General features: G+C 42.5%; 1 protein-coding gene across 1 annotated transcript in view; it reads left to right on the forward strand.

The window, feature by feature from the left end:
• Nucleotides 1-27,445, forward strand: part of LOC124775377 (ATP-binding cassette sub-family C member 4-like) — a 140,487-nt gene that overhangs the window by 106,333 nt on the left and 6,709 nt on the right. Inside the window, exons 19-23 of the mRNA XM_047250211.1 lie at nucleotides 3,043-3,216; nucleotides 8,621-8,748; nucleotides 8,838-9,083; nucleotides 16,762-16,922; nucleotides 20,284-20,413. Coding sequence (XP_047106167.1) covers nucleotides 3,043-3,216; nucleotides 8,621-8,748; nucleotides 8,838-9,083; nucleotides 16,762-16,922; nucleotides 20,284-20,413 — 839 coding nt within the window. The remainder of the gene's footprint in view (nucleotides 1-3,042; nucleotides 3,217-8,620; nucleotides 8,749-8,837; nucleotides 9,084-16,761; nucleotides 16,923-20,283; nucleotides 20,414-27,445) is intronic.

The raw sequence follows: 27,445 nt of genomic DNA on the forward strand, positions 1-27,445 counted from the left end.
ACACAGCCCTGCCGGCCGGAGTGGCCGAGCGGTTCTAGGCGCTACAGTCTGGAACCGCGCGACCGCTACGGTCGCAGGTTCGAGTCCTGCCTCGGGCATGGATGTGTGTGATGTCCTTAGGTTAGTTAGGTTTAAGTAGTTCTAAGTTCTAGGGGACTTATGACCACAGCAGTTGAGTCCCATAGTGCTCAGAGCCATTTGAACTATTTTTGAACACAGCCCTAATTGCCTCGTCCTGAGTACCATCTCTGTTCACATGAAACGCTGGACACGAAGACAACACCTGGGTGCAGGCTACGCCCTATAGAACAGAGTAGAGAATTATCGGAAAGCACAGGCGGCTGTCTTCTTTGACGGTGGTGTTGGAAATTTGGTATAACGCTCCGACAAATGTCTGAGTCGGAGCGGCGACTTTGTAGGGAAGTATCTGGAAAGTGTTGCTAACTCTTGCAAATAAAATGTTTCTGATTTTCACTTTGGTTTCCATTTAGTGACCGGTCGGAACTTACTTTCTGGACAACCCTCGTATTTCCGCTTCAGCCCTTATAGTTTCATGAAGGTCCAGTAGGTGATAGCGCCATAAGTAGCCTTGAAAATGGCATCAATAACGGAGGAGTCTTCGAAGCAGAGCTCCCATTGAGTTTCTCTTGGCGGAAAACTAGAGCACTGCAGTAATCATAGGTGCTTGCAGAATGTCAACGAGATCTGGCAGTGTAGAATAGCACGGTGAGTCGTTGGGTGAGGCGTCTGCCACATCGCAACAAGGCCGCACGCAATGTGGGAACGTGCGGACACTCTCTTTCGAGGTGATCGACATTCACAACCAAGCACATCGCTGCACAACTAGACGTATTTGTTGGTAGTGCTGACACACTTATTTACCAGTTGGGGTACTCTATCGCGCGTGCGTGCTTGGCTCCTCGCCACATAACAGAAGCCCATAAAGGGCAACGAATGACCATCTGCGAGGAATTTCTTGGGTGTTACGAGGCTGATCGTGACAATTTTTTGTCGAACACCGTCACGGGCGATGAGACATGGGGTCATCACTTTGAACCGGAAACAAAACGGCAATCCATGGAGTGGCGCCACACCACCTCTCACCAAAAGAAAATGTTCCAATCCGCACCCTTAGCCGGTAAAGCGAAGGCGACGGTCTTCTGGGCCTCTGAAAGGGTTAGTCTGTTTGACGACCTCCCTCATGGTGGAACGATCAACTTGAAGTACATTATGCGAGCCTTATGGAAATGAAGATACGACTTCAGCGTGTTGGTAGCTAAAAAAAAAAAAAGGAAACGAACTGCTTCATCTCTATGACAACATATGGCCTCACGTAAATTTGCGCACCCGAGAGGAGCTCACAAAATTTCATTGGACTACTCTTCTTCATTTACCTTACAAGCCGGATCTCGCACTTTCTGACTTCCATCTATTTGGCCCAATGAAGGATGCCCTCCGCGGGAAGCATGACGTGGATTATGTGGAGGTTATTGATGAAGCAGGACGTTGGATCAAAAAAGTTCAACTGTGTGTATTCCTAAGGGACTAAACCGATTGTTTCTGCTGTAGACCAGTGGAGGGGTCCATGTGGGCATACAGGCCAAAAGAGTGGGGAATAATGTGGTGTATTGGAATCAAGAATAAAAAGAAACTGCTTTCAAGAAAGAACTTTTCATATTTAAGAATTTCACTGACTGCTTGATAATTATCTCCATGTAATGAATCTGACAATAATGAATAATTCAGCAGGTAGAGCACAATTTTCTGTGTGTATAACACGAATTTGGTAGCTACCTAGTTAGTATTTGCGTAAATGTGGCGAATGTTTTGTTCAAAAATGTTCAAATGTGTGTGAAATCTTATGGGACTTACCTGCTAAGGTCATCAGTCCCTAAGCTTACACACTACTTAACCTAAATTATCCTAAGGACAAGCACACACACCCATGCTGGAGGGAGGACTCGAACCTCTACCGGGACCAGCCGCACAGTCCATGACTGCAGCGCCTAAGACCGCTCTGCTAATCCCGCGCGGCGGCGAATGTTTCGTTGGAACTATGTGCACATTTACTTGCAGCCTGAAAATGTTGTTTTTTCTCGTGTGTAGCCTCGTGGGCAGCCTCTGGGGAATGGAAAGAGGATTTAAAAAGGAGCATAATAGTTTATGTATTCATATGATAATTTTTTTGTTAGCTGCAGACAATTGTATGGTATTACATGTTTGCTTAGTTTCTGCCTTTTGGTTTGCAAATTTTCAGCTTTGAGATATTTATTTTCTTTTTAGATGTTGTCTTCTGATGTCTAAATGAAATGCTTGCAGTGTCTACCATTGGCTGCAACACACGCTTCTAAAGGCGGCATCATTGAATATCTCACTAGCTCACATATTCCAGGCGTCTCTGCTGTATCTGCTGCAGTCTTTCTTCAGCATGAGGGCGAAGAACGTCAACATTCACAATACCATTTTACTTTGCAGACAAAAACAATTTTGAACCAGCGTTTCCCAAATAAAAGGTTAGGTCATGGTGTAGCAAAATCTTGACCTGCTTGTTCGCGTGTGCTCAGTACATTGGATTTCTTTTTGTTATTATTTTTGGGAACTGCGTATTCAAAACCTATTGCGAATGTTGACATTCTTCACCAGCGTGCTCAGGAAATATTTCAGACTGTATAACAGATAAATGGAGCACAGGAGCGAATAAGACAGTCAATGATGCGGTGTTTAGATGATTGTGTTACAGCTAATGGTAGACACTTCGTGCATTTCATTTAGCTACTAGAAGACAACATTAGAAAAGGAAAAAAAAAGCCCTGTGGAACCAAGCTGCAAATCTGCAAACAAGAAGACAGAAACGAAGCGAACAATTAACACGAAAAATATTCTCTAACCAAGAAAATAAAAACATTTACCATATGGAAATGTGAACATTTTTAAAATTCTTTTAAGACTTCTGTCCTTTTACCAGAAGTTTTCCACATATTAGTTACCTCCTTTTGAATAAACCGCTATAACTCTGCTACTTACAGAGACATTAATTCACAGGTTCATTCGGTGGTTCCGGTGTGGGTCTGGCAATTTCACAGTCACTCATTCTGACTGGTATGCTTCAGTATGGGATTATGCAAATGACTGAAGTTGTCAGCCAGATGACGTCAGTGGAGAGAGTCCTTGAGTACACCAAGATTCCTTCTGAACCTGCTCTGGAGTCCGCACCAGGTGAGGAAACGACGATGAACGTGATTTAACTGCTACTGTGGCGAAACATGTACATGTACGTATACCTTAGTTCAGTAAGTAGATTTAGAATGGAGAAGACGTCCTGTGTGTTTTACAAGGTGATTCCGTGATGATGTCACAAACTTTCACAGCTTATGGAGAAGGATTTTGTATCAATTTGAGGCAAGGGATCCCGGTCCGTAAATAACCGAGTCAGAAGCTATAAGCGAAAATCGTTCTGATACCTCTGACAGTGAGCCTCTCCCACAACAAGGGCTTTGCCTTCCATTTTTTTGGAGGTGATGGTATGGACCAAAACGTGGGCTCTAAAGTGCTTGAGAGCTATAAGCACTTGTTCAGCAGTATAGACGTGTTTCACAATAGGGAAGATCAGAAAGTGCTCATACTTCTTACGGTGTGCACTTTAGAGTCCATAGAGTCCATGTTTACCGGACATTTATTTTCTTGTTTTCGTCCATACTGTCTGCTCCCAGAATATGGACAGCAATGAGTCTGCCTCCGTCAGAGGCATCAGAACGATTTTCACTTACAACTTTCGACTCGGCTGTTATCCGATCAGGGTCCCTTACGTCAAATTCATACATTTATCCTTCTCCATCACCTCTGAAAATTTGTAACATCTCCACGGAATCACCCTGTATGTTTACTCACTCTCTAATATGTTAAATTTTTCATTAATCAATTTGGAGATAATTTTAAACAACATTCAGTTCTGGAGCCTCTAACTACGTAAATGTGCTTTTGATATTCACTTTACTTACTAGAGCGTCACACTCAATATGAACACATAAACTGTGGCTACATTCTTCCCGATTCTAATTTCTTACATTGTATACAATTTTCCTTAAATTATAAATATTTTTTCACATATGTGTTTTTAAATAAACGTGGGATATTCACTTTAAATAAAGTTTAATTAAGCAGTTGAATTTACGTAGTAGCAGTGGAACAAATAGGAACTGGAGGTACGTCCTTCAGCAATGGTATAGTTGTACATTATAGCTGTTTATGTCATATGAATCTTTGAGATTAAGAAATGGCAAAATTTTATTCATAATTCCCATTTCACAAACTACAGTCATTGTTGTAATGTTTTTACAACTTTTAATGAGCTGGAAAAATTATAATAAAATAATTTTTTAAAACTATTTCTCGCTCTATTTTATGTCAGGTTAACTTCCCATGACTGTTAAAACCTTACAGCTTCGCCATAAAGCCAAAATATTGGCATGTGGCATCTAATGATGTCTGATAATGTATTTTATAAGTGCTGGCCGGTAGTGATTGTGGCTGACGGCTTCCACAATTCAGACACAGTGATTTGGCATGAGCAGTAGCTGCAGTACTGGTTGTAACATGTCCGTACAGGCTCCAACTGTCTCTCGCACCAATCTTCCAGCGATGTACAACTGATAACCGTTGTCTACGAATTCACGCAACTGTTTGAGCTGGAAGACTGCAATATTCACACTATACAAGCTTTGGATAATAATAGTAGTTACAGCAATAATAGCTACAGTAGTGAATGTAGAGTATCAAAATAATTAAGTATTGTTAACATTATAGTCATTAATTTCCTCCACTGTATTTTTTTTGAAACACTGACAAAAGAAACAAACCGAAATTTTTGACGGCAGTTATAAGGAATCACATTTAGAGAATGAATTGACTGTGGTGGGAATAAGACAGAAATCATATGGTAAAGTTAACATATTAGATGAAAGGAAAAAAGAAAAACAGAAATAGATTCGGATGATGAAAGCTGGAATAGAGTCGACAATGAGGAAGAATTATTGGTTCGATATTGGTCATAAGGAAGATAGATAGGATACGCTGAAGAGGAGAGCTGCGCCGGTGACAACTCACGTTCGGCAGAATGGAGGTTCAAAACCCTATTCTGCTATCCATATTTAGTTTTCCCGTGTTTTTTGTAAATCTCATGAAGCAAATACCGGAATGGTTCCTTTATTAATGACCTCGCTGTTTTTCTTGCCTGTCCTTACAGAGTCCAGGACTGCTGTCTGTCACTAATGAACATATCGATTAGGCGTTAGATATTAATCTTTCTACTAAATTTCGTATCTCCAGCAAACCTCGAATCGGGCGGATCTTGCCTTCGATTGGGCGTTTTCTGTTTTCTTTTCTGTTAATCGAATTAGTTCTGTAAACAATCGTTACGTTAGTCATAATTTCCTCCTCCCACTCGAGATTTCTCGAAACAGAAATTAACCATCTCTCTGAAATCAATCTGTTGTGACTTCCATTTCAACACCATATTTTCCCACAAGCAGCACACTTTCACAAGTGGCTTGAGCTGCAGCGTCAGAAAGGTTCATCCCCAGTCACGGTTGGCTTTCAGTTTGACTTCAGATTCAAATGGTTCAAATGGCTCTGAGCACTATGGGACTTAACTGCTGTGGTCATCAGTCCCCTAGAACTTAGAACTACTTAAACCTAACTAACCTAAGGACATCACACACATCCATGCCCGAGGCAGGATTCGAACCTGCGACCGTAGCGGTCACGCGGTTCCAGACTGTAGCGCGTAGAACCGCACGGCCACTCCGGCCGGCAGTTTGACTTCAGATGAGCTGCCATGTCCTTCTGACTGCTATTGTGTAGCAAGATGCAATTCACCCCATGGCGTTTTTATGTTTTCAGCAACTTCCAAGTAACAGAGGTTTTACAAAACAGCTGAGATTTTCAGCGATAAGCATCGACGCTGCAGTTTTTCTAACATCATCTCACATCTTTCACTTTATTGCCATCCCGATCATATCTTGTCTCTATAGCCTCATAAAAAAGACAACTGTTTTTTCAGCTTGCTGTTGACTTTGCAGAAGCTCTCTCTCTTGTTTGCATAGAAATTATTTGTTGTCTTGGGATGATTAATTCTAGTTTTATACGATTCCCGTGACAAACTCACTCTGTGTACAGTGGATATATATATATATATGTCTTTTCAACGAACACAGTCTCTCATATCCCTCACAAACCTTATTCTTTTCGTATGAAAATGGCAGCAACACTCATTCCCATCAAAGCATTTCTAACGCACTCAATCACTCGTCCGCTTTCTCGAAGTTCTTTTCAGAGAAGGAATCCGACACTGGAATGATATCCCTCTTTACATCACCGAAATGAGCAACATCTCCAGCTATAAACAAAGTTAATGACATACCTACTGAAGCAACAATAACGCCTATTTTAGTCTCTGTACGCAGTATTTACGCCATTAAGTCCTTCTTTGCAGTGCTCTTATCTAGTGCAGCTTACTTAAATTCCCACCCTCGGAATCCGATATATCAGAGAACATCGCACATTCCTTTACATACATTCACATCATTTTTAAATATACACTTCCGGCCATTAAAATTCCTACACCAAGAAGAAATGAAGATGATAAACGGGTATTCATTGGACAAATATATAATACTAGAACTGACGTGTGATCACATTTTCACGCAATTTGGGTGCATAGAGCCTGAAAAATCAGTGCCCAAAACAACCACCTCTGGCCGTAATAACGCCCTTGATACGCCTGGCCATTGAGTCAAACAGAGCTTGGATGGAGAGTACAGGTACAGCTGCCCATGCAGCTTCAACACGATACCATGGTTCATCAAAAGTAGTGACTGGCGTATTGTGACGAGCCAGTTGCTCGGCCACCATTGACCAGACGTTTTCAGTTGGTGAGAGAACTGGAGAATGTGCTGGCCAGGGTAACAGTCGAACATTTTCTGTATCCAGAAAGGCCTGCACAGGACCTGCAACATGCGGTCGTGCATTATCCTGCTGAAATGCAGTGTTTCGCAGGGATCGAATGAAGGGTAGAGCCACGGGTCGTAACACATCTGAAATGTAACGTCCACTGTTCAAAGTGCCGTCAATGTGAACAAGAGGTGACCGAGACGTGTAACCACTAGCAACCCATACCATCACGCTGGGTGATACGCCAGTATGGCGATGACGAATACACGCTTCCAATGTGCGTTAACCACGATGTCGCCAAACACGGATGCGACCACCATGATGCTGTGGGCACGGCGTTCCGTATTAGCCTACTGAACCCACCGATTTCATATTCTGCCAACAGTCACTGGATCTCGACCAACGCGAGCAGCAGTGTCGCGATACGATAAACCGCAATCGCGATAGGCAACAATCAGACCTTTATCAAAGTCGGAAACGTGATGGTACGCATTTCTCCCCCTTACACGAGGCATCACAACAACGTTTCACCAGGCAACGCCGGTCAACTACTGTTTGTGTATGAGAAATCGGTTGGAAACTTTCATCATGTCAGCACCGGCGCCAACCTTGTACGAACGCTCTGAAAAGATAATCATTTGCATATCACAGCACCTTCTACCTGTCGGTTAAATTTAACGTCTGTAGTACGTCATCTTCGTGGTGTAGCAACTTTAATGGCCAGAAGTGTATTAATACTATTATCTACTATTTTTCTACTAAAATTATTCTTTTTTTTAGGTAAGTAAGATGTAAAAAGGATTCTGTTTGTGTGAAGTCCTGGTCCGTCGTAAGAGACACCTTGAAGACCCTAATCTGATCACGTTACATAAATAAATAATAGAAGGCGGCAGAGCAGTTCCAGTCTGGTTATAATGAGCTCACATGGAAAAAAAATAACGAAACATTTTTTACTACCAAAAATTATGAATTATAATGCAGAATCCGTCTGAGGGCTCGATTCGAGTTTCCAGCTAAGTTTTTGGTTCCCTCAGTAGTCGGGAAACAAACTTCATCACCAGACTCCTGACCACATACTGCAATAGTTCTCTTTTGACAAAACAGTAATAAAGGAACGTTAAAGAATACTGCTGAATCGACGACAAGATAAATACAGACGATAGACAAAATATATTCTGACACACCTTTGTCAGGAGTACAGTCACTACTGTCCATTACACTTTGGAAATATTGAAATATTTAGTTAGATTTTAGTTCCCTCAAAACTCGCTCTGTTTAGACCAAAATAATTAACGTGAAGTTTGTGTAATAAACTGAAATCCACAGACATTGCCTTAGAAACTCCACTGTGTATCATCTAGGTTCGGGCAGTTGCATTTTGTCTGTAAACTGTGGTTCTACAAATGCGCTGACGTAGAATACATGAATTAATTTGCTGCCCTTATTTCTAGGCTATGGTAGCCTACGATCACAATCAATATTCAGACAGTTAAAAATTTCACGTATCTTTGTAATTGATGTTATTTAATTCATAAACAAATTTACTTCCACAGTAAGATAACACTGGAGTGAACCAATTCTGAATGACTACCAGAAACGAATGGAACCTACTCAACATGAGGTCTCACAAGGCGAAGTCTAGCTCTCTCTATTATTAATTTGCTTGTTTCAGACAAGAAACCACCTACCTCATGGCCACAACGAGGACAGGTCGTCTTCCAGAAGATGTATCTGAAGTACAGCCCAACAGATCCTCCAGTTCTCAAGAACCTCAATTTCACAATTCATCCTACCCATAAGGTTTTGCTATACGTTCTTAATCACATCAGAAATGAATGTGTGTGTGTCTATAACTCTACATAGGTTCCAAATGTTCAATATCTGTGTAGGTTGGTATCGTCGGCCGAACAGGAGCTGGGAAGTCGTCCCTTATCTCTGCTCTCTTCCGATTGGCCCCTATAGAGGGAGCCATTTTGATTGACGATGTGGACACCAGCACTCTGGGACTTCACGACTTGCGGAAACACATCTCCATTATACCACAGGAACCTGTGCTCTTCTCGGAGACTCTGCGCTTCAACCTTGACCCGTTTTCAGAGTTTGAAGATGCAAAACTTTGGGATGTACTTGACGAGGTATGTAAATTTACTGAACATGTGTAATATATGTTCATGAAAATGTGAATTTAAAAAATACGTTGCTTATATTCTGAATCCGAAACAAAGGTTTGAGTTCAACTTCCTGTCATTGACGAAGTCAAAGGGACGGGGCACACTAGGTCGATTTGGACAACGTTGTGGAATAAAGTCATCCTGGTCTAAAGCAAAGCAACCACCATTCAGGTAGTCACTTGTTGGAGTTTACAGAGACCATTGAACACAAAGATCCGCATGGGCAGCCATACCCAGATATGTGGTGTAAGGGATGATATAGGTATCGCATTCTGGAAAACGACAGTTCAAATCCCTATCTAGGTGTCCAGATTTAGGGTTTCTATGATTCCCCTGTATCGCTGAGGTTGAATGCCAAGATGGTCTCTCTAAGAGAGCACTGCCGATATCCTTCCCTATTCTTCCAAAACCTGAGCTCTAATGACCTTGTGATCGACGCGGCGGTAAGCACTAATCCACCTTCCTGTTCTTCAGTTAGACATTTGAACCACGTCTTTCTTAAAACTGATTCAAGTGTCTCTGGCCTTGGGGCTCCTCTCTCAGTTTGCAGGCTCTTCAGATTCTTGAAGGAAACACTTAGAAAAATGGACTCATATATATATCTCAGTTAGCTCTCCAAGAGCAATGTTTGTGAAGTAAACGTGATAGCAGCGACTGTATGCCAAGGCCTTTACAAATGACTTCGGAAATTGAGGATTGTGTATAGAGGGAATATATCAGTTTATTAAAACTCTTGATTTGCTCATATAATGACGTAGAATTCATAGAATAGCGAATAAGTCATGTATAATAGTAAAATAGTTTACTGCAGTTACTACAAAGGGGTCACCAAAACACACATCGGAACAATACAGAAATTCTTGAGTCGTTTCATGTGATAGCGAAGCTGAAACAAAAGCTTGTTTTTTAAAGCAAGACATTGGGATGGCGTAACGGCGGGAAAGAAGGTAGTAGAGCAACACTGAAACATAGTGCTACCGATAACTGTAATTATAATCCAACCACCATAATTAACTTCCAAACTGAAAACAGAGATGTAGGAAGCTGTAGGAGATAGACGCCGGAAATACTGCTATACTAAGTTTTGCAACTATTTTTAGAGAACCTAAATGTTTCACACTGCAACGTTCGTTTTACTTTCTGTGGATAAAACATTAGTGCTTCATTCAACACATAACTGACCAGCGCTGGAAAGATAATGTAGATTGATGTTGCTTGAACTATAATTTTACGCAGTGGCCTTATAGGGACAAGCTGCTTCCAATAAGGCCATTCTTGTTACTCAAATAGTCGATTTCCCGTAATGGCTTGGACGTTGTTTAGTTCATTTAATGCCCCATGAGAACTACACGATGTATTGATATAAAAGTTATAAGATACTGAATAGTTCATTTATGTGATTCTAGCACAAAATTTGATTAATTTTCACACTTTGGGCAAATGAAGCTGTCTGTATCATATTTTGTCAGTCCACCGCACTCCTCATTAACCTAAATGTTGCATTGACCGTAAATTCTCGAATCAGCCTCAGCAAGCTCTTCACAAACAAAACAATACCGCACCACAAACGAATTGTGTTGATCGTACTTGTGCTTGGTTGAGAGAGATTCTTGGAAATTGTTTTTCGCCCGCCATTGGATTCTTTATAGTTTTGCTTGCCGCTAATTTCTTTTTTGTATGAGAGTAGAGGATTTACAACTACTACGCCACTGGAATACTAGGCTTGCTACGAGAATCATTGGGTATACCGCGGGTAGTCTTAACTCATAGCAAAAGGAAGTGACTCGTGTTGTGCTGCGTATAGGAATGAGTGAATGATGCACAGTGTAACTATCCTAGGATGTTTTTAACTTTATTTCAGTGATACCCAGTGTTAATGAGAGACAAAATGCGTACAGATGTTGTGACCGGGTGTAAAGGCAAATTACCCTACAGGCCCGAAAGTGCAAGTTTTTTCGTTTCCGAAGCAAGAAGAATTGTTAGAAAAATGGAAGTGGGCTAGCCCCAGGGAAATTTTAACAATCAACAAAACAACAAAAGTAATTCATTAAAATTCCTTTATGAACATACTGTAGTATGAAATTAATACCGTGAAGCATAACCTCAAATTTACACTTAGTATGTTAATTTTTTGGCAGTGTGTTCCTGATTTAGAGCACTGGCTAGGCTTGGATGTCTTTTGCCGCGGACAGGACTGCACTTGGAGAACATAGGGGAGCATTTAAAACAGAAGAATTTGAAGATGAGGAGTCTTCACACTTGCATTCAGCAACTGATGTTCTGTCTAGCAGGTTTAGATAACGGGCAACTATTCTCAGAAATGTCTAGCGAGATCTCGAAAGAAGTTGAGGGAGCGAATCCAACTTCAGGAATTATGTCTGGATTGTACGTGTATGTCCTTGTTCCTTTAAACCCAGAAACGAAGTTCACAGCAGTATGGATCCATCCTAACCGCTAGAAAATACGTTCTCAGATTCAGCTCTTTTTATTTGACGTTCTTGGTGAGACACTCAGTACTTCTGCACTACGTCATCCCAATCCATCTCAAAGGATTTGAAGAATGATTTATGTAGCGGTTGCAATTTATGACTGGCAATACTGGGGTGACAAAACAGAGTAATGTTCTATTTTTCCACTGCAGGAATAAATCCAATATCACGGTGCGAAAAAGCCCCACCAGAAACAAGTTATGTTTTATTTGTATTTGTCTTGTATTGGAAAAAATTATCGAGCCACTGGATAAAAACTTCGATGGTCATACTCCCCTTCGGCATCATCACAACTTTGCTGCCAGGAGGAAATTCTCTTCCCACTCTGGTCTCAACCTCTGCCCCTTGAACAAAATCATGGGTGGAGGGGGGGGGGGGGGGGTATAGTTGTTCCAAGGCGACCCACGCATTACAACTGTTGCAATCATAGCGTGTTGTGGAGCTACTACCAAGTGTACTCGTTTGGCTCCTTTTCGTGCGAGCATTTGTTATTGGTGGTGCAAGGTAAGTCTACAACCTTTCCTATCAATATTGTATATCATATGAGGTGTATGAGTTACACCAATTTGATCCATTACTTGTTTTATATTGATATAGTAGTCCATCACAGTAAACTTATTCAGTTTCGAGGACCTTCCATGATTTACGTTTTGCGTTCTGTATCGTCCTTTCTCTGTGTGGAGTTTTAGAAACAGTTCCGTCCAACGGCATCAGATTTTATCTGTATTTCCTCTGAAAGGGTTTGGAATTTTGTGCTCTATACACTACATTTGAGAATATTACTTGTGACAGGCATTCCTGCATCTGTCAGTCGAAAAACGCTGTGACATAGTTCTTCGTCTTGCTCTACTCTTAGAGTACAGTGTCGTTCCAATTTCCTTTCAGTCATTCCGGAAATAATGTGACCTGCGAAGTATTCGTCTGGGAATATGAAACGTTCTTATTGCTTCCATCAACAGCATACCATCACGAGCAACAGCTCCTTTGTTCAGAGGGCTTGCTTCTGTTACACGTAGCTGGATTCCATTTTTTACCACTAAAAGGAACGAACATTCTTTATTGAACTATTATATTACATGTCGTTAACTAAGGTCAATTTATATCTCTTACAAAAATTAAAATATATGAAAAAGAAGCCCTACTGAGACTGACTGGATTCGAACTATAGACAGTCTAACCAGGAGGCACCGATAGAGGCCCATGTGACAATATATCAAAAGAGTCAAGAAATTCTGAAATTCTCTAATTCCTACACCTACCCCAGTAAATTACTTTCGAAAGAAGCTAAGATGAACATTAAAGTAAATAAGGCCATCAGAGTAACGAATAAGGCCGCATCTGACACTGTTGATACCCTGGAATCACAACCTAATATTTTTGACTGAATATTAATACGTTACAAGTTGAAATATGAAAATAGCGTAAATAAGTTTTGAAATCATGAGCATACAATTTAAATAAGACAACTAGTACCTGGGCTTTATCTAAAATACATTGCCATACAAACTTCAACATATTGAAAACCAAATCAAAAAAGTCGGAATATGGTGACACTAAAATCTGCCAGAAGGAACAACCTCGCATCAGGTGATCTGAGTTATTTCATAATCAAGTAGGTGCTGTCATCTAGACGTCCTGCAGCTGAAATTTTCCACAGATGGCCATTGGCCTAGCTGGCTTTACTTCGACCACCTATTTTAGTATATAATCTTCTCAAGTTGTTGACCGCATCATTAAATCACACATCCAGGCCAAGAGAGCTCAATTTCTACATGTGTTGCACCAACTGAAACCTAATCTGGCCAGTGGGCAAATGTATGTCTGGGCAGAAATCAGCTTTACAAAGAAAAAGATCCTGCCTGCACTATCATACGGCTGCTCAACGTGGGTTATTACCAGACTCAAATCAAAGGCCCTTAAAGATAATTTAAAATCGGTGTTTTGGGTGCTCGTCAATGGCCAGGATCCAAGGCTTACGTGTTGAAGTTCAACTGCCGAAGATCACAGAGCAAATCGTGGAGTCAACACGGAAACTGTTGGCAAAAATATATGCGCCCCGTCCTGCCACCTGCCACCTCGACTACAATGGCTCGGTGGTAACTCATGCTCGCATCGCACAAAGGTGCCTCATGCCATTGTCGAGTCATCCCAGTAGGGTGTTGTAACCATCATCCCCGAAGCACACCGAGCCAAGTCCCTGCTTACGCTTAAATAAAATTAACTTAAATCCCCTAAACCTATTCATCTCATAAACCTCAAGAAAAATAGCAATTTGGAAACACTAAGCACACGTAAAAAAAACGCGTCAATTCAAAAGATGTCCGCTGGAAGGCCGGGGATATTTCGTTTGCTCGGCAAGCCACGAAAACTTTCACTCACACACAGGGTGTAATCTATGAGATAAACAACTCTTGGATCAAAAGTAAGGACGAAAGCAGAGGCTGTATACTAAGAGTAAATAACGATACAATCATCACGGAGGATGTCACCGCAGCAATGGCAAAGTCTCCTTCAGTCCTGGATTGCTTCTGCAAAAAAAATAAAAATAAATTGGTAAGTGTATCAGACTACTACACTTAATATCTGCATTTTTAATAGATTGATGAACTTTCACGTCACCGTTAAGAAAAAAAAATACACTGTCAATCCGTTACTTGCTTTTGCATCATGTATGAAATTAAATCATAAACAGATCCAAAATAAATTATAAGCAATTGAAAGAAAATGACACAGTAAATGTAAATGTCGTGTGACTAGGGTCTCCCGTCGGATAGACCGTTCGCCGGGTGCAAGTCTTTCGATTTGACGCCACTTCGGAGACTTTCGCGTCGATGGGGATGAGATGATGATGATTGAGTGGAGAAAATCTCCGACCCAGCCAGGAATCGAACCCGGGCACTTAAGATTGACATTCTGTCGCGCTGACCACTTTTTTTTCTTGATCTAATTTTGTTCTATATTGTTCGTTTAATTCGTGAGGGACGGACGTCCGAGACACCCGTTCAGGTTCTTCGTTGATCCGTTCACTCAGTTTTTTCATTACAGAGTGTAGCTAACCCTCTGACCACTCAGCTACCGGGGGCAGACATTGACAAAGTGACAACAGAAGATAAATGCTGCTTGAAGGAACCATAGGGCATTAAAGTAAAGCTTTTCATGGATGTGATCATGTTGGAGAAACACATAAGGTCTATGTAGGCTACATCGGTAACTGAAAATACTTTAAGTCAGCGCTACAAGATCGCTCATTGAAGTGTACATATTTCCGGAAATAAAGTGGTAGTGCGACGTCCAGACCAGATGAGAGCAAACGCAGATCACAGCAAACTGTAAGTAATTATTTACATAAAAAATCACACCGCGAACTGTTGATCATCTAAAAAAACAAAACTGTATCGTTTTAGATCCCACTGAAGATGCCTCAGAGGAGAAAAAGACGAAGCCCGTCTGGAAAAATAAATTAAGTTGCCGCAAGAAAAGGCGGTTCTATTTACGAAACAAGTATTTGAAGAAATGACTCAGAACTTCGAATTAACTGTCGGTTTGGGTATAGCTTCTGGGAGAGTCCTATGCAAATTGCGCCACGATTGTTGAGGAAATTCCTGTTCCCATGGCTGAGAATACTGGACGCAATGTCCGATCTTCAAGCAGTGTCACGACAGCCGAACATTTTATGATCCACTCAAGAGTGCTACGAATAAATGAATCTCTTGTGCGAGTCCAGGCTGTTGTGGGTTAAGATGGTCATCACACTGAGCAACTTTTGTAACCTGGGTCACAAACGTGGTGTGAAATTAACAAAGGTTGCCCTCTCACATGGAAATTAAAACGTGGTTCTTTAAACTTTTTATTCGTTACTTCTCTTCTACATGTCCTTACAAATGTTTCCACAGAGTTTCATTGCCCTAGAATCACTCGTATCTCATCGAGGCCCTCTCAGGTAGCGAAAGTTTAATTGTAAACATCCTTTATATACACAGAATCATTGTAGCGAAAATACTGGCTGCAAATGGAGAAAAACAATTAACGTAAGCGATTTTTGAAAAGAGCCTTTTATTGCAACCTGGAACGAGTATCTCAGAAACGACGAAAATGGTTGGCTGTTCGCGTGCTACTGTCATCGGCAGCTACGTCAAGTGATTGAAGGACTGTGAAACCACAAGTAGGGAAGAAGGTATTGGACGCCCACCTCAACACAGGACGTGTAGATCGGAAGCTTGCTCGCTGTGAAGGCAGGATAAGCAGTGATCTGAGACAGATCTGAGGACGGAGTTCACAACCTACTTCAATGACATCGTAAATATTTCTGATATTTTTTTTTTTTTGGGGGGGGGGGATGTCATCAGTTTTCTGCCTGGTTTTTATGTGGCTCACAACGATTACCTCCTTTGTGCCAATGGCTTTATCTTAGATTAGAATTTAGAACGCACCTTCTCAGTTTTTAATCTGTACAACTTTCCACTCTCTTTCTTCTTTCCTTATAGGGTTCTCTCTGACATCATGGAACTTTTTCTACGATGTCGTAACAATTGTTCCGTCGAAGTGTTCCATATGATCTTTCTCTCCTCACCTCTGCACGAAACCTCATTTCTTATCAGTCCAGTTAATAATAACTATCCTTCTGTAACGCCACATCTTAAAAGCTTTGATTCTCTTATATTCTGACTTTCCCACAGTCCATAATTCACTTCCATTCAAAGTCGCTCTCCTGACATTAATTCTCAGAAATTTCTCTCAAATTGCGGCCTATGTTTGATCCAGTTGGGGTTCTTTTGATGAGGATTGCTTTATTTTGTCCGTTTTCCTCTTTTTCTTACATCTTCTTTGCTTAGTCAGTCATGTGTAACTTTGCTTCGAATGTAGCAGAACATAAATTCTTCCACTATATGTTGCTCAGTTTAGATGCCAATTCTGTCTCTAGTATCGTTCTGCTCTTTCTCAGTACTTTCCACATTCTTTCGCTTTCTCTCGGTCCATACTCTACACTATGCACACTGTTCACCTCATTCAACATGTCTTGGATTTGTTCCTCACTTTTACATAAGACAGCAATGTCATCAGTGAATCTTATCACTGATATCGTTTCATTCTGAACTATAGAAGTATTAATATGTATTTCTCAGGTTGTTCCATTTTAGCCTATGATTTCACAGGTGGAGCTCAAGTCGAGTATACAGACACTGGACTTCCGGGTGACGGAAGGTGGCAGTAATTTCAGCGTGGGCCAGAGGCAGCTGGTGTGTCTGGCGAGAGCCATTCTCAGGGACAACAGGATCCTGGTGCTCGATGAAGCCACCGCAAACGTCGACCCAGAGTGAGTATTTACACATAAAATACTTAAAGTTCCGCCGTCGTGAGAACTATGAATTCGTAGCAACACTTTCCAGGTTTTCAAGTGGCAATGTTCTGTTTCAAATTTCTCACGTTTCGCTGCCGCCTTTGACCGGAACTGCCAATGTCTATTGAGCCATAGTAGCCACCACATCCCACACAGATCATGTTGCCATATACACTCCTGGAAATTGAAATAAGAACACCGTGAATTCATTGTCCCAGGAAGGGGAAACATTATTGACACATTCCTGGGGTCAGATACATCACATGATCACACTGACAGAACCACAGGCACATAGACACAGGCAACAGAGCATGCACAATGTCGGCACTAGTACAGTGTATATCCACCTTTCGCAGCAATGCAGGCTGCTATTCTCCCATGGAGACGATCGTAGAGATGCTGGATGTAGACCTGTGGAACGGCTTGCCATGCCATTTCCACCTGGCGCCTCAGTTGGACCAGCGTTCGTGCTGGACGTGCAGATCGCGTGAGACGACGCTTCATCCAGTCCCAAACATGCTCAATGGGGGACAGATCCGGAGATCTTGTTGGCCAGGGTAGTTGACTTACACCTTCTAGAGAACGTTGGGTGGCACGGGATACATGCGAACGTGCATTGTCCTGTTGGAACAGCAAGTTCCCTTGCCGGTCTAGGAATGGTAGAACGATGGGTTCGATGACGGTTTGGATGTACCGTGCACTATTCAGTGTCCCCTCGACGATCACCAGTGGTGTACGGCCAGTGTAGGAGATCGCTCCCCACACCATGATGCCGAGTGTTGGCCCTGTGTGCCTCGGTCGTATGCAGTCCTGATTGTGGCGCTCACCTGCACGGCGCCAAACACGCATACGACCATCATTGGCACCAAGGCAGAAGCGACTCTCATCGCTGAAGACGATACGTTTCCATTCGTCCCTCCATTCACGCCTGTCGCGACACCACTGGAGGCGGGCTGCACGATGTTGGGGCGTGAGCGGAAGACGGCCTAACGGTGTGCGGGACCGTAGCCCAGCTTCATGGAGACGGTTGCGAATGGTCCTCGCCGATACCCTAGGAGCAACAGTGTCCCTAATTAGCTGGGAAGTGGCGGTGCGGTCCCCTACGGCACTGCGTAGGATCCTACGGTCTTGGCGTGCATCCGTGCGTCGCTGCGGTCCGGTCCCAGGTCGACGGGCACGTGCACCTTCCGCCGACCACTGGCGACAACATCGATGTACTGTGGAGACCTCACGCCCCACGTGTTGAGCAATTCGGCGGTACGCCCACCCGGCCTCCCGCATGCCCACTATACGCCCTCGCTCTAAGTCCGTCAACTGCACATACGGTTCACGTCCACGCTGTCGCGGCATGCTACCAGTGTTAAAGACTGCGATGGAGCTCCGTATGCCACGGCAAACTGGCTGACACTGACGGCGGCGGTGCACAAATGCTGCGCAGCTAGCGCCATTCGACGGCCAACACCGCGGTTCCTGGTGTGTCCGCTGTGCCGTGCGTGTGATCATTGCTTGTACAGCCCTCTCGCAGTGTCCGGAGCAAGTATGGTGGGTCTGACACACCGGTGTCAATGTGTTCTTTTTTCCATTTCCAGGAGTGTATATAACGTCGGCTGCACATTTCGAAGTAAGTTTCAGAGCAGATGTAGACATCCACGCAGCATTTGGTTCAGTTATTAAGTAGAATATTTTTAACTGCGACAGGCATTTCCAATGGATGAAAGACCTCTTTCTGAGACGTACTTTCGATTTATTTGTAGAAAACAAATGTAATGGAATATATTCGAATTAAATCAGGCGACTACGATGGGATCAGGTTAAGAAATTCGTTACAAGAAAGAGCAGACGAGGTTTCTATTTGGATAGCATAATAAATGACGACATTGGATGTGGAGGTGATATAATACAGTATCCGATCGAAACTATCAGGACGCCACTATGTAATGCAGAATTGGCCCCTTCATGTCACGAGAGCTGACCCACCAGTATAAAAGGAGAAGGTGAGTACTGTGTTGTCAGTAAAGAAGCAGCAACAGTAGAATGTGTCTGTCAGGAAAGCTGAGTGACTTCGAACACGAACTAGTCTTTGGATTTCACCTGAATAATAAACCCATCATGAACATTCATCCCATCTAGAGCCACCCAAGTAGACTGCTAGTGATATGATTGTGGACTGAAGACGCTAAGGAACAACAAAAACTAAACCGCGACCAGGCACATCTCATGTACTGATGGACAGGGACCGTCGAACATAGCATGAATTCAGGTATTTCTTAAGCAAACGCTAAATACGAATGGGTATGAACTTATTTTAGAGCGATGTGTACTGCATATTGCAGAGGAACTGTTAGTAGTCGATGATTCCATTAGCATGACAGTGCACCCTGTCGTAAAACAGCATTTGTGAGGAAATAGTTTGTAGATAATAACATTCCTAAATGGACTGATCTGCCCAGAGTCCCGACCTGAACCCTTATGGACTGAGGTAGATCGTCGACTGTGCTCTAGATCCCAGCGTCCAACGTCACTACTTTCTTTGGTTTCTGCTCCTGAGGAAGAGTGACATGCGATTGTTCCACAGACATTCATACGCCTCATTCAAAGAGTCCACAACAGATTTAAAGCCGTCATAAACGCGAAGGGTGGACACACCCCTTATTGACGTACACTAATGGGTGTGCGGATACTTTTGATCATAAAGTGTATGTAGACTCCCAACAGCGAGAAAAGTATTTCCAAAAAAGCGAAATATTTTCACATATAACACAAATTTAACTGTTGACATGTCTTTTTTAAAAGTATTTCGAATGTAGCCTCGTACGGAAGTGAAATGTAGACAATAACCTGCACAGGCGACAACAGAATAAAGGTTTTCAAAAGTGATGCTGTAGAAGAATGCTGAACAGTAGATGGGTAAATCGGGTAACTAATGAGGAGCTACTAAATGGAACTGGGGAGAAAAGAAATTTAGGATATAACTTGACTATAAGATGGGATAGGTTCATAGGATACGTTTTGAGATTTCGAGAAATGTTTGATTCAGCAATGGAGGGAAATGTGTAGTATGTGTGTTTAATGCAGGAGTATTGGGGAGGTGGGGGGGGGGGAGTAAAAAATACTGTGAGTTTGACTACACTAATCACGATCCTGTGAAGGTAGATGGCAAAAGTTACGCTCAGATGAAGTGACGTGTATAGGACAGAATGGCGTGGACAGCTGATTCAAAACATTCCTCGGAGTGAGGACCAAGCTACAATATGAGCAGCTCTTCGTTGCATTAGAGACATGTAATTGTTATTTCGTAAAGAAAAGTGCTGTGAACACTTGCAAATGTTTGTTCCAGGACCGACGCGCTTATCCAGGCTACTATCCGCAGGAAGTTTAAAGACTGTACAGTGCTGACCATAGCCCACAGACTTAACACCATTATGGATTCTGATAAGGTCCTCGTGATGGATGCAGGAACTATGGTGGTAAGCTATGCTGAATTAAATAAAGTAGCTCAAATAGTAGTCAATATTTTAGAAACAGATATCACTCTGATACATACTTCTAAACCAGTTAAATTAAAATTTTATTATCTGTCATACGTAATGCCACGTTACATAATACTTATTTTCCTCACTGATCATGAAGAGGTCATTTTGCCATTTTATTTGCTTCCGTAATTGCTTCAAGTTCTACAGTGACATGCCGTTAAGTTAATAAGTAGGCAATGTACAATGTTTGGACCGTCCTGATACAGTAAGTTTCAACGTCGAAATTCTGTTACCCTGTATGTTAGAGAGACATAGATTTTAGGAAATATAATTACTTGCTATTTTGGAAGAGTAGTGAGAGAGCAGAGATAAGACACAACCTTCAAGTTCATATCGGATTAGCCCAGATTGGAATCCACATTCATAAGAGATGATTGTAATTTGATCCTTGCATGGTTTCTTGAACAAACGCACAACCAATTTCTACTTCTGCAGAAAGTTAAGGTAGTGGACAGTTTCTAATACCTTAGATGTCAATGAAAAGTCAAACTCTAACTTACTTTCTAGTTAACCTTCACACTTTATAAACTGTGGAAGTGCATTCTGACATCTTCAGCACCCAGAGGAATGTAGATAATTTGTAACAACATTCGACATTAGTATGCAACTGTCAAGTCTACCAATGCACGCTTTACAATTGAAATTCAGCGTTTCAATGCAGCTTGGCACACTGCTCTTTCACCGACTTAGAGGCATCAACGTAAATAAATACACGGAATGACTACTTTCATTAAATGCATTAAGGCTATAGACACAGTACACTGCTCACCAAAAGTTTACAAACAAGTAGGACAACTTATTTTTGAGATGGCGCAGTAGCTAAATGGTTCAAATGGTTCTGAGCACTATGGGACTCAACTGCTGAGGTCATTAGTCCCCTAGAACTTAGAACTAGTTAAACCTAACTAACCTAAGGACATCACACACATCCATGCCCAGACTGTAGCGCCTAGAACCGCTCGGCCATCCTGGCGGAGTAGCTACAAGCCGTGGTATTAAAGAAGTGAAGTTATGGAATCAGTTACAGAGATCTCGTGCCAGACAGACTACAGAACATACGAAGCCATTTTTAGCTGTCTGACGCGTGCAGTGTTTTGCTGGTAGATGTCATCGTGTGACGTCACCCCTCCGCAGCCGTCGTTCACGCTTCCAGCTAGGCCCGTGGTGCACCACAGTTGCCATTTTTTCCATGCACGGTTACTTTAACCATGGCTGCACACGAACTGTTTAAAAATTTAGCCGTTTCATAAATGTTTCCGCACTTGGCCCGAAAACCAATAAACACGCAATGTTGGGCGTACGATAAATAGCTCCGTTTCCGCATTACGACAACGACTGCACTGTTTTCTACATCCCCTCGACTCGATTTGTGTGTCCTCCACCGCTGTGAGAGGTGCTTGCACGTTGACGTCGAACACAGGCGGTGTGCACAGTAATGTGACTGGACCGTGTATAATGAATGAATTTCTATTAAATTTTATATTAAGCGCAGCGAATAGCCCTACTAGAAAAGACAGCAGGGCACGACCTCTTACAGAAGAGTAAAACAAGACGCTCACAGAATTAGAGACTAGTATAAATAACATTTGTTGCAGGATCCCAGAACAAATTCTCAGTTATTATGACAGTCCTCGAGGAAAAGAAGCTTCCTTCAATGATTCAAGAAGTGCTCAGGTAAAACCAGTAGTGCGTACCAAAGCTCGCTTTATTCGTAGACAGTACCTTGCAAACAGTACGTGAAGGCTAAAAACTACATCTACATTTACATTTATACTCCGCAAGCCACCCAGCGGTGTGTGGCGGAGGGCACTTTACGTGCCACTGTCATTACCTCCCTTTCCTGTTACAGTCGCGTATGGTTCGCGGGAAGAACGACTGTCTGAAAGCCTCCGTGCGCGCTCGAATCTCTCTAATTTTACATTCGTGATCTCCTCGGGAGGTATAAGTAGGGGGAAGCAATATATTCGATACCTCATCCAGAAACGCACCCTCTCGAAACCTGGCGAGCAAGCTACATCGCGATGCAGAGCGCCTCTCTTGCAGAGTCTGCCACTTGAGTTTGCTAAACATCTCCGTAACGCTATCACGCTTACCAAATAACATTGTGACGAAACGCGTCGCTCTTCTTTGGATCTTCTCTATCTCCTCAGTCAACACGATCTGGTACGGATCCCACACTGATGAGCAATACTCAAGTATAGATCGAACGAGTGTTTTGTAAGCCACCTCCTTTGTTGATGGACTACATTTTCTAAGGACTCTCCCAATGAATCTCAACCTGGTACCCGCCTTACCAACAATTAATTTTATATGATCTTTCCACTTCAAATCGTTCCGCACGCATACTCCCAGATATTTTACAGAAGTAACTGCTACCAGTGTTTGTTCCGCTGTCATATCATCATACAATAAAGGATCCTTCTTTCTATGTATTCGCAATACATTACATTTGTCTATGTTAAGGGTCAGTTGCCACTCCCTGCACCAAGTGCCTATCCTCTGCAGATCTTCCTGCATTTCGCTACAATTTTCTAAAGCTGCAACTTCGCTGTATACTACAGCATCATCCGCGAAAAGCCGCATGGAACTTCCGACACTATCTAATAGATTTATATATATTGTGAAAAGCAATGGTCCCATAACACTCCCCTGTGGCACGCCAGAGGTTACTTTAACGTCCGTAGACGTCTCTCCAATGATAACAACATGCTGTGTTCTGTTTGCTAAACACTCTTCAATCCAGCCACACAGCTGGTCTGATATTCCGTAGGCTCTTACTTTGTTTATCAGGCGACAGTGCGGAACTGTATCGAACGCCTTCTAGAAGTCAAGGAAAATAGCACCTACCTGGGAGCCTGTATCTAATATTTTCTGGGTCTCATGAACAAATAAAGCAAGTTGGGTCTCACACGATCGCTGTTTCCGGAATCCATGTTGATTCCTACAGAGTAGATTCTGGGTTTCCAAAAACGACATGATACGCGAACAAAAACATGTTCTAAAATTCTACAACAGGTCGACGTCAGAGATATGGGTCTATAGTTTTGCGCATCTGCTCGACGACCCTTCTGGAAGACTGGGACTACCTGTGCTCTTTTCCAATCATTTGGAACCTTCCGTTCCTCTAGAGACTTGCGGTACACGGCTGTTAGAAGGGGGGCAAGTTCTTTCGCGTACTCTGTGTAGAATCGAATTGGTATCCCGTCAGGTCCAGTGGACTTTCCTCTGTTGAGTGATTCCAGTTGCTTTTCTATTCCTTGGACACTTATTTCGATGTCAGCCATTTTTTCGTTTGTGCGAGGATTTAGAGAAGGAACTGCAGTGCGGTCTTCCTCTGTGAAGCAGCTTTGGAAAAAGGTGTTTAGTATTTCAGCTTTACGCGTGTCAACCTCTGTTTCAATCCCATCATCATCCCGGAGTGTCTGGATATGCTGTTTCGAGCCACTTGCTGATTTAACGTAAGACCAGAACTTCCTAGGATTTTCTGTCAAGTCGGTACATAGAATTTTACTTTCGAATTGACTGAACGCTTCACGCATAGCCCTCCTTACGCTAACTTTGACATCGTTTAGCTTCTGTTTGTCTGAGAGGTTTTGGCTGCGTTTACACTTGGAGTGAAGCTCTCTTTGCTTTCGCAGTAGTTTCCTAACTTTGTTGTTGAACCACGGTGGGTTTTTCCCGTCCCTCACAGTTTTACTCGGCACGTACCTGTCTAAAACGCATTTTACGATTGCCTTGAACTTTTTCCATAAACACTCAACATTGTCAGTGTCGGAACAGAAATTTTCGTTTTGATCTGTTAGGTAGTCTAAAATCTGCCTTCTATTACTCTTGCTAAACAGATAAACCTTCCTCCTTTTTTTTATATTCCTATTAACTTCCATATTCAGGGATGCTGCAACGGCCTTATGATCACTGATTCCCCTGTTCTGCACTTAAAGAGTCGAAAAGTTCGGGTCTGTTTGTTATCAGTAGGTCCAAGATGTTATCTCCACGAGTCGGTTCTCTGTTTAATTGCTCGAGGTAATTTTCGGATAGTGCACTCAGTATAATGTCACTCGATGCTCTGTCCCTACCACCCGTCCTAAACATCTGAGTGTTCCAGTCTATATCTGGTAAATTGAAATCTCCACCTAAGACTATAACATGCTGAGAAAATTTATGTGAAATGTATTCCAAATTTTCTCTCAGTTGATCTGCCACTAATGCTGCTGAGTCGGGAGGTCGGTAAAAGGAGCCAACTGTTAACCTAGCTCGGTTGTTCAGTGTAACCTCCACCCATAATAATTCACAAGAACTATCCACTTCTACTTCACCACAGGATAAACTACTACTAACAGCGACAAACACTCCACCACCGGTTGCATGCAATCTATCCTTTCTAAACACCGTCTGTGCCTTTGTAAAAATTTCGGCAGAATTTATCTCTGGCTTCAGTCAGCTTTCTGTACCTATAACGATTTCAGCTTCGGTGCTTTCTATCAGCGCTTGAAGTTCCGGTACTTTACAAATGCATATTCGACAGTTTACAATTGCAATACCGATTGCTGCTTGGCCCAAGCATGTCCTGACTTTGCCCCGCACCCTCTGAGGCTGCTGCCCTTTCTGTACTTGCCCGAGGCCATCTAACCTAAAAAAACGCCCAGTCCACGCCACACAACCCCTGCTACCCGTGTAGCCGCTTGCTGCGTGTAGTGGACTCCTGACCTATCCAGCGGAACCCGAAACCCCACCACCCTACGGCGCAAGTCGAGGAATCTGCAGCCCACACGGTCGCAGAACCGTCTCAGCCTCTGATTCAGACCCTCCACTCGGCTCTGTACCAAAGGTCCGCAGTCAGTCCTGTCGACGATGCTGCAGATGGTGAGCTCTGCTTTCATCCCGCTAGCGAGACTGGCAGTCTTCACCAAATCAGATAGCCGCCGGAAGCCAGAGAGGATTTCCTCCGATCCATAGCGACACACATCATTGGTGCCGACATGAGCGACCACCTGCAGATGGGTGCACCCTGTACCCTTCATGGCATCCGGAAGGACCCTTTCCACATCTGGAATGACTCCCCCCGGTATGCACACGGAGTGCACATTGGTTTTCTTCCCCTCTCTTGCTGCCATGTCCCTAAGAGGCCCCATTACGCGCCTGACGTTGGAGCTCCCAACTACCAGTAAGCCCACCCTCTGCGACCGCACGGATCTTGCAGACTGAGGGGCAACCTCTGGAACAGGACAAGCAGCCATGTCCAGCCGAAGATCAGTATAGATTAGATTCTGTCTTTCGAAAGGCGTCCAACTCGACGCCACATCATCGACCGATTAACAGCATATGTCGATTAAGAATATGTTCTTACATACAGGATGAGCCCGCATACCACCGATAGAAGTTCGAAGGCTGTTTAGGTATATTTTTTTATTTTTGTATAAGGGACTCGCGTTTTCCGGTGACTATTTATAGAGTAATAATGTAATTACGGATTTATTCTATTTTTATTACCAGTCACCTTTGTTAGATGCAGAAACGTAGTAAAGTCGTCGCCACACATGGGGGTATTTCATGCAAAATGTTGGCCGAAGTGAGTGTTTGGTATTTTCTGTAGTGTGAGACACTGGAGAACATATTTGTAGGATAATAATGTATTTGCATACTTTACAACATGAAATAAACAAAATTATTGTATTTTTCTTAATTTCATCGTTTCTTGGCTACAATAAAATGCTTCTGGTCTTGTTCATGTTAGCAGTCTGTTTCTATTTGGGTTCCTCTTCATCGTCATTGCCAGCTTCAGGGACCTGCCTAATCCATCCATCTTCCTTTAAGAAAGACTTGCTGGTTGTCTTTGGCTTTAGACTCATACCTGTTTTTAATAGATGTCAATCGCAGCCATTTTTTTATGTCCAGGTTGCGTTCTTCCCGTGACAATTTTCTGCCAAACGTCTGTCTGTACAGACAAAAGCGCTTGTAGTGGGCCTCGGCTGCTTCTTCTGATAAACTGCACATGCGTAAGAGGCCATGTTCAATGACATCTTTTGTACATTAGGAGACATGGGATGCCATGAATATAAATCAATATAGATTCTTGCTATTTCAACAGTATGAGCAGAAAATTTGTCTGTCTCTCCTGTGTACACAGGAAATAGCTTCTACAACAACTCCGAATCGATAGATGAGTTGCAGATCTACATCTGTTGCATCTGCTAATGTTTCCGCGTTTACAAAAAGTCTTCTACCGGTAATTCCATCATTGCTATTTCCATAGCCTTGCGTGGGAACGTCTCCAGTTAATCCCAATCGATTTATAAACTTTTCTCGTGTGACCTTTTTCTTCTCTTAAACAAGTTTTTTTCCTCTTTTGAACAGATTTGGCACTCTTTGAGGTTTTTTGTAGAGCCAATGCTATAAAAATTCTAAATATCTAATTTCGGGCATGGGATACAGATAAACCGAACTGAAGAGCTTCTATATTACTACTTTCGCTTTTGACAAGTCACTGTAGCCTTGCAAATGTAGCATTTCGTTGTCGATGTTAGCTCTATTGCTGCAGTGCACACCTTTACATCTACCATAGTCATCAGTAATGTCTATTTCTTGGATAAATCACCCTCTGCTCTCGCAATTTTTGCTACTTGTAATGTTTTATTTTGCCTGTTGATATAACGAATTTCTTCATTTGCAACATCAGCTGTTTCATGAATAAATCTAATTTTCATTGGTCTGCGATAGCGAGGAGACGATGGTGTAGGAATTGTCCAAACAATTAAATCTTTATTCGTGTGATCAATAACTTGGAGAGGCACTAAAGATGACTAAAATCTGTTTGCATCAGAAGAATGGGTGTTTCCAAATTTTTGTTTAAACCGTATTTGCTGTGGAACGTCACTAACCCACTTGCAGATTAGTTCCAATACATTTATGTCATCATTTGGAATATCATTTAAAGCCTCTTACAAATATGATATTATTTGCTGATAC

Source organism: Schistocerca piceifrons, chromosome 2, assembly GCF_021461385.2.
Source record: "Schistocerca piceifrons isolate TAMUIC-IGC-003096 chromosome 2, iqSchPice1.1, whole genome shotgun sequence".
Taxonomy (NCBI): Eukaryota; Metazoa; Arthropoda; class Insecta; order Orthoptera; family Acrididae; genus Schistocerca; species Schistocerca piceifrons.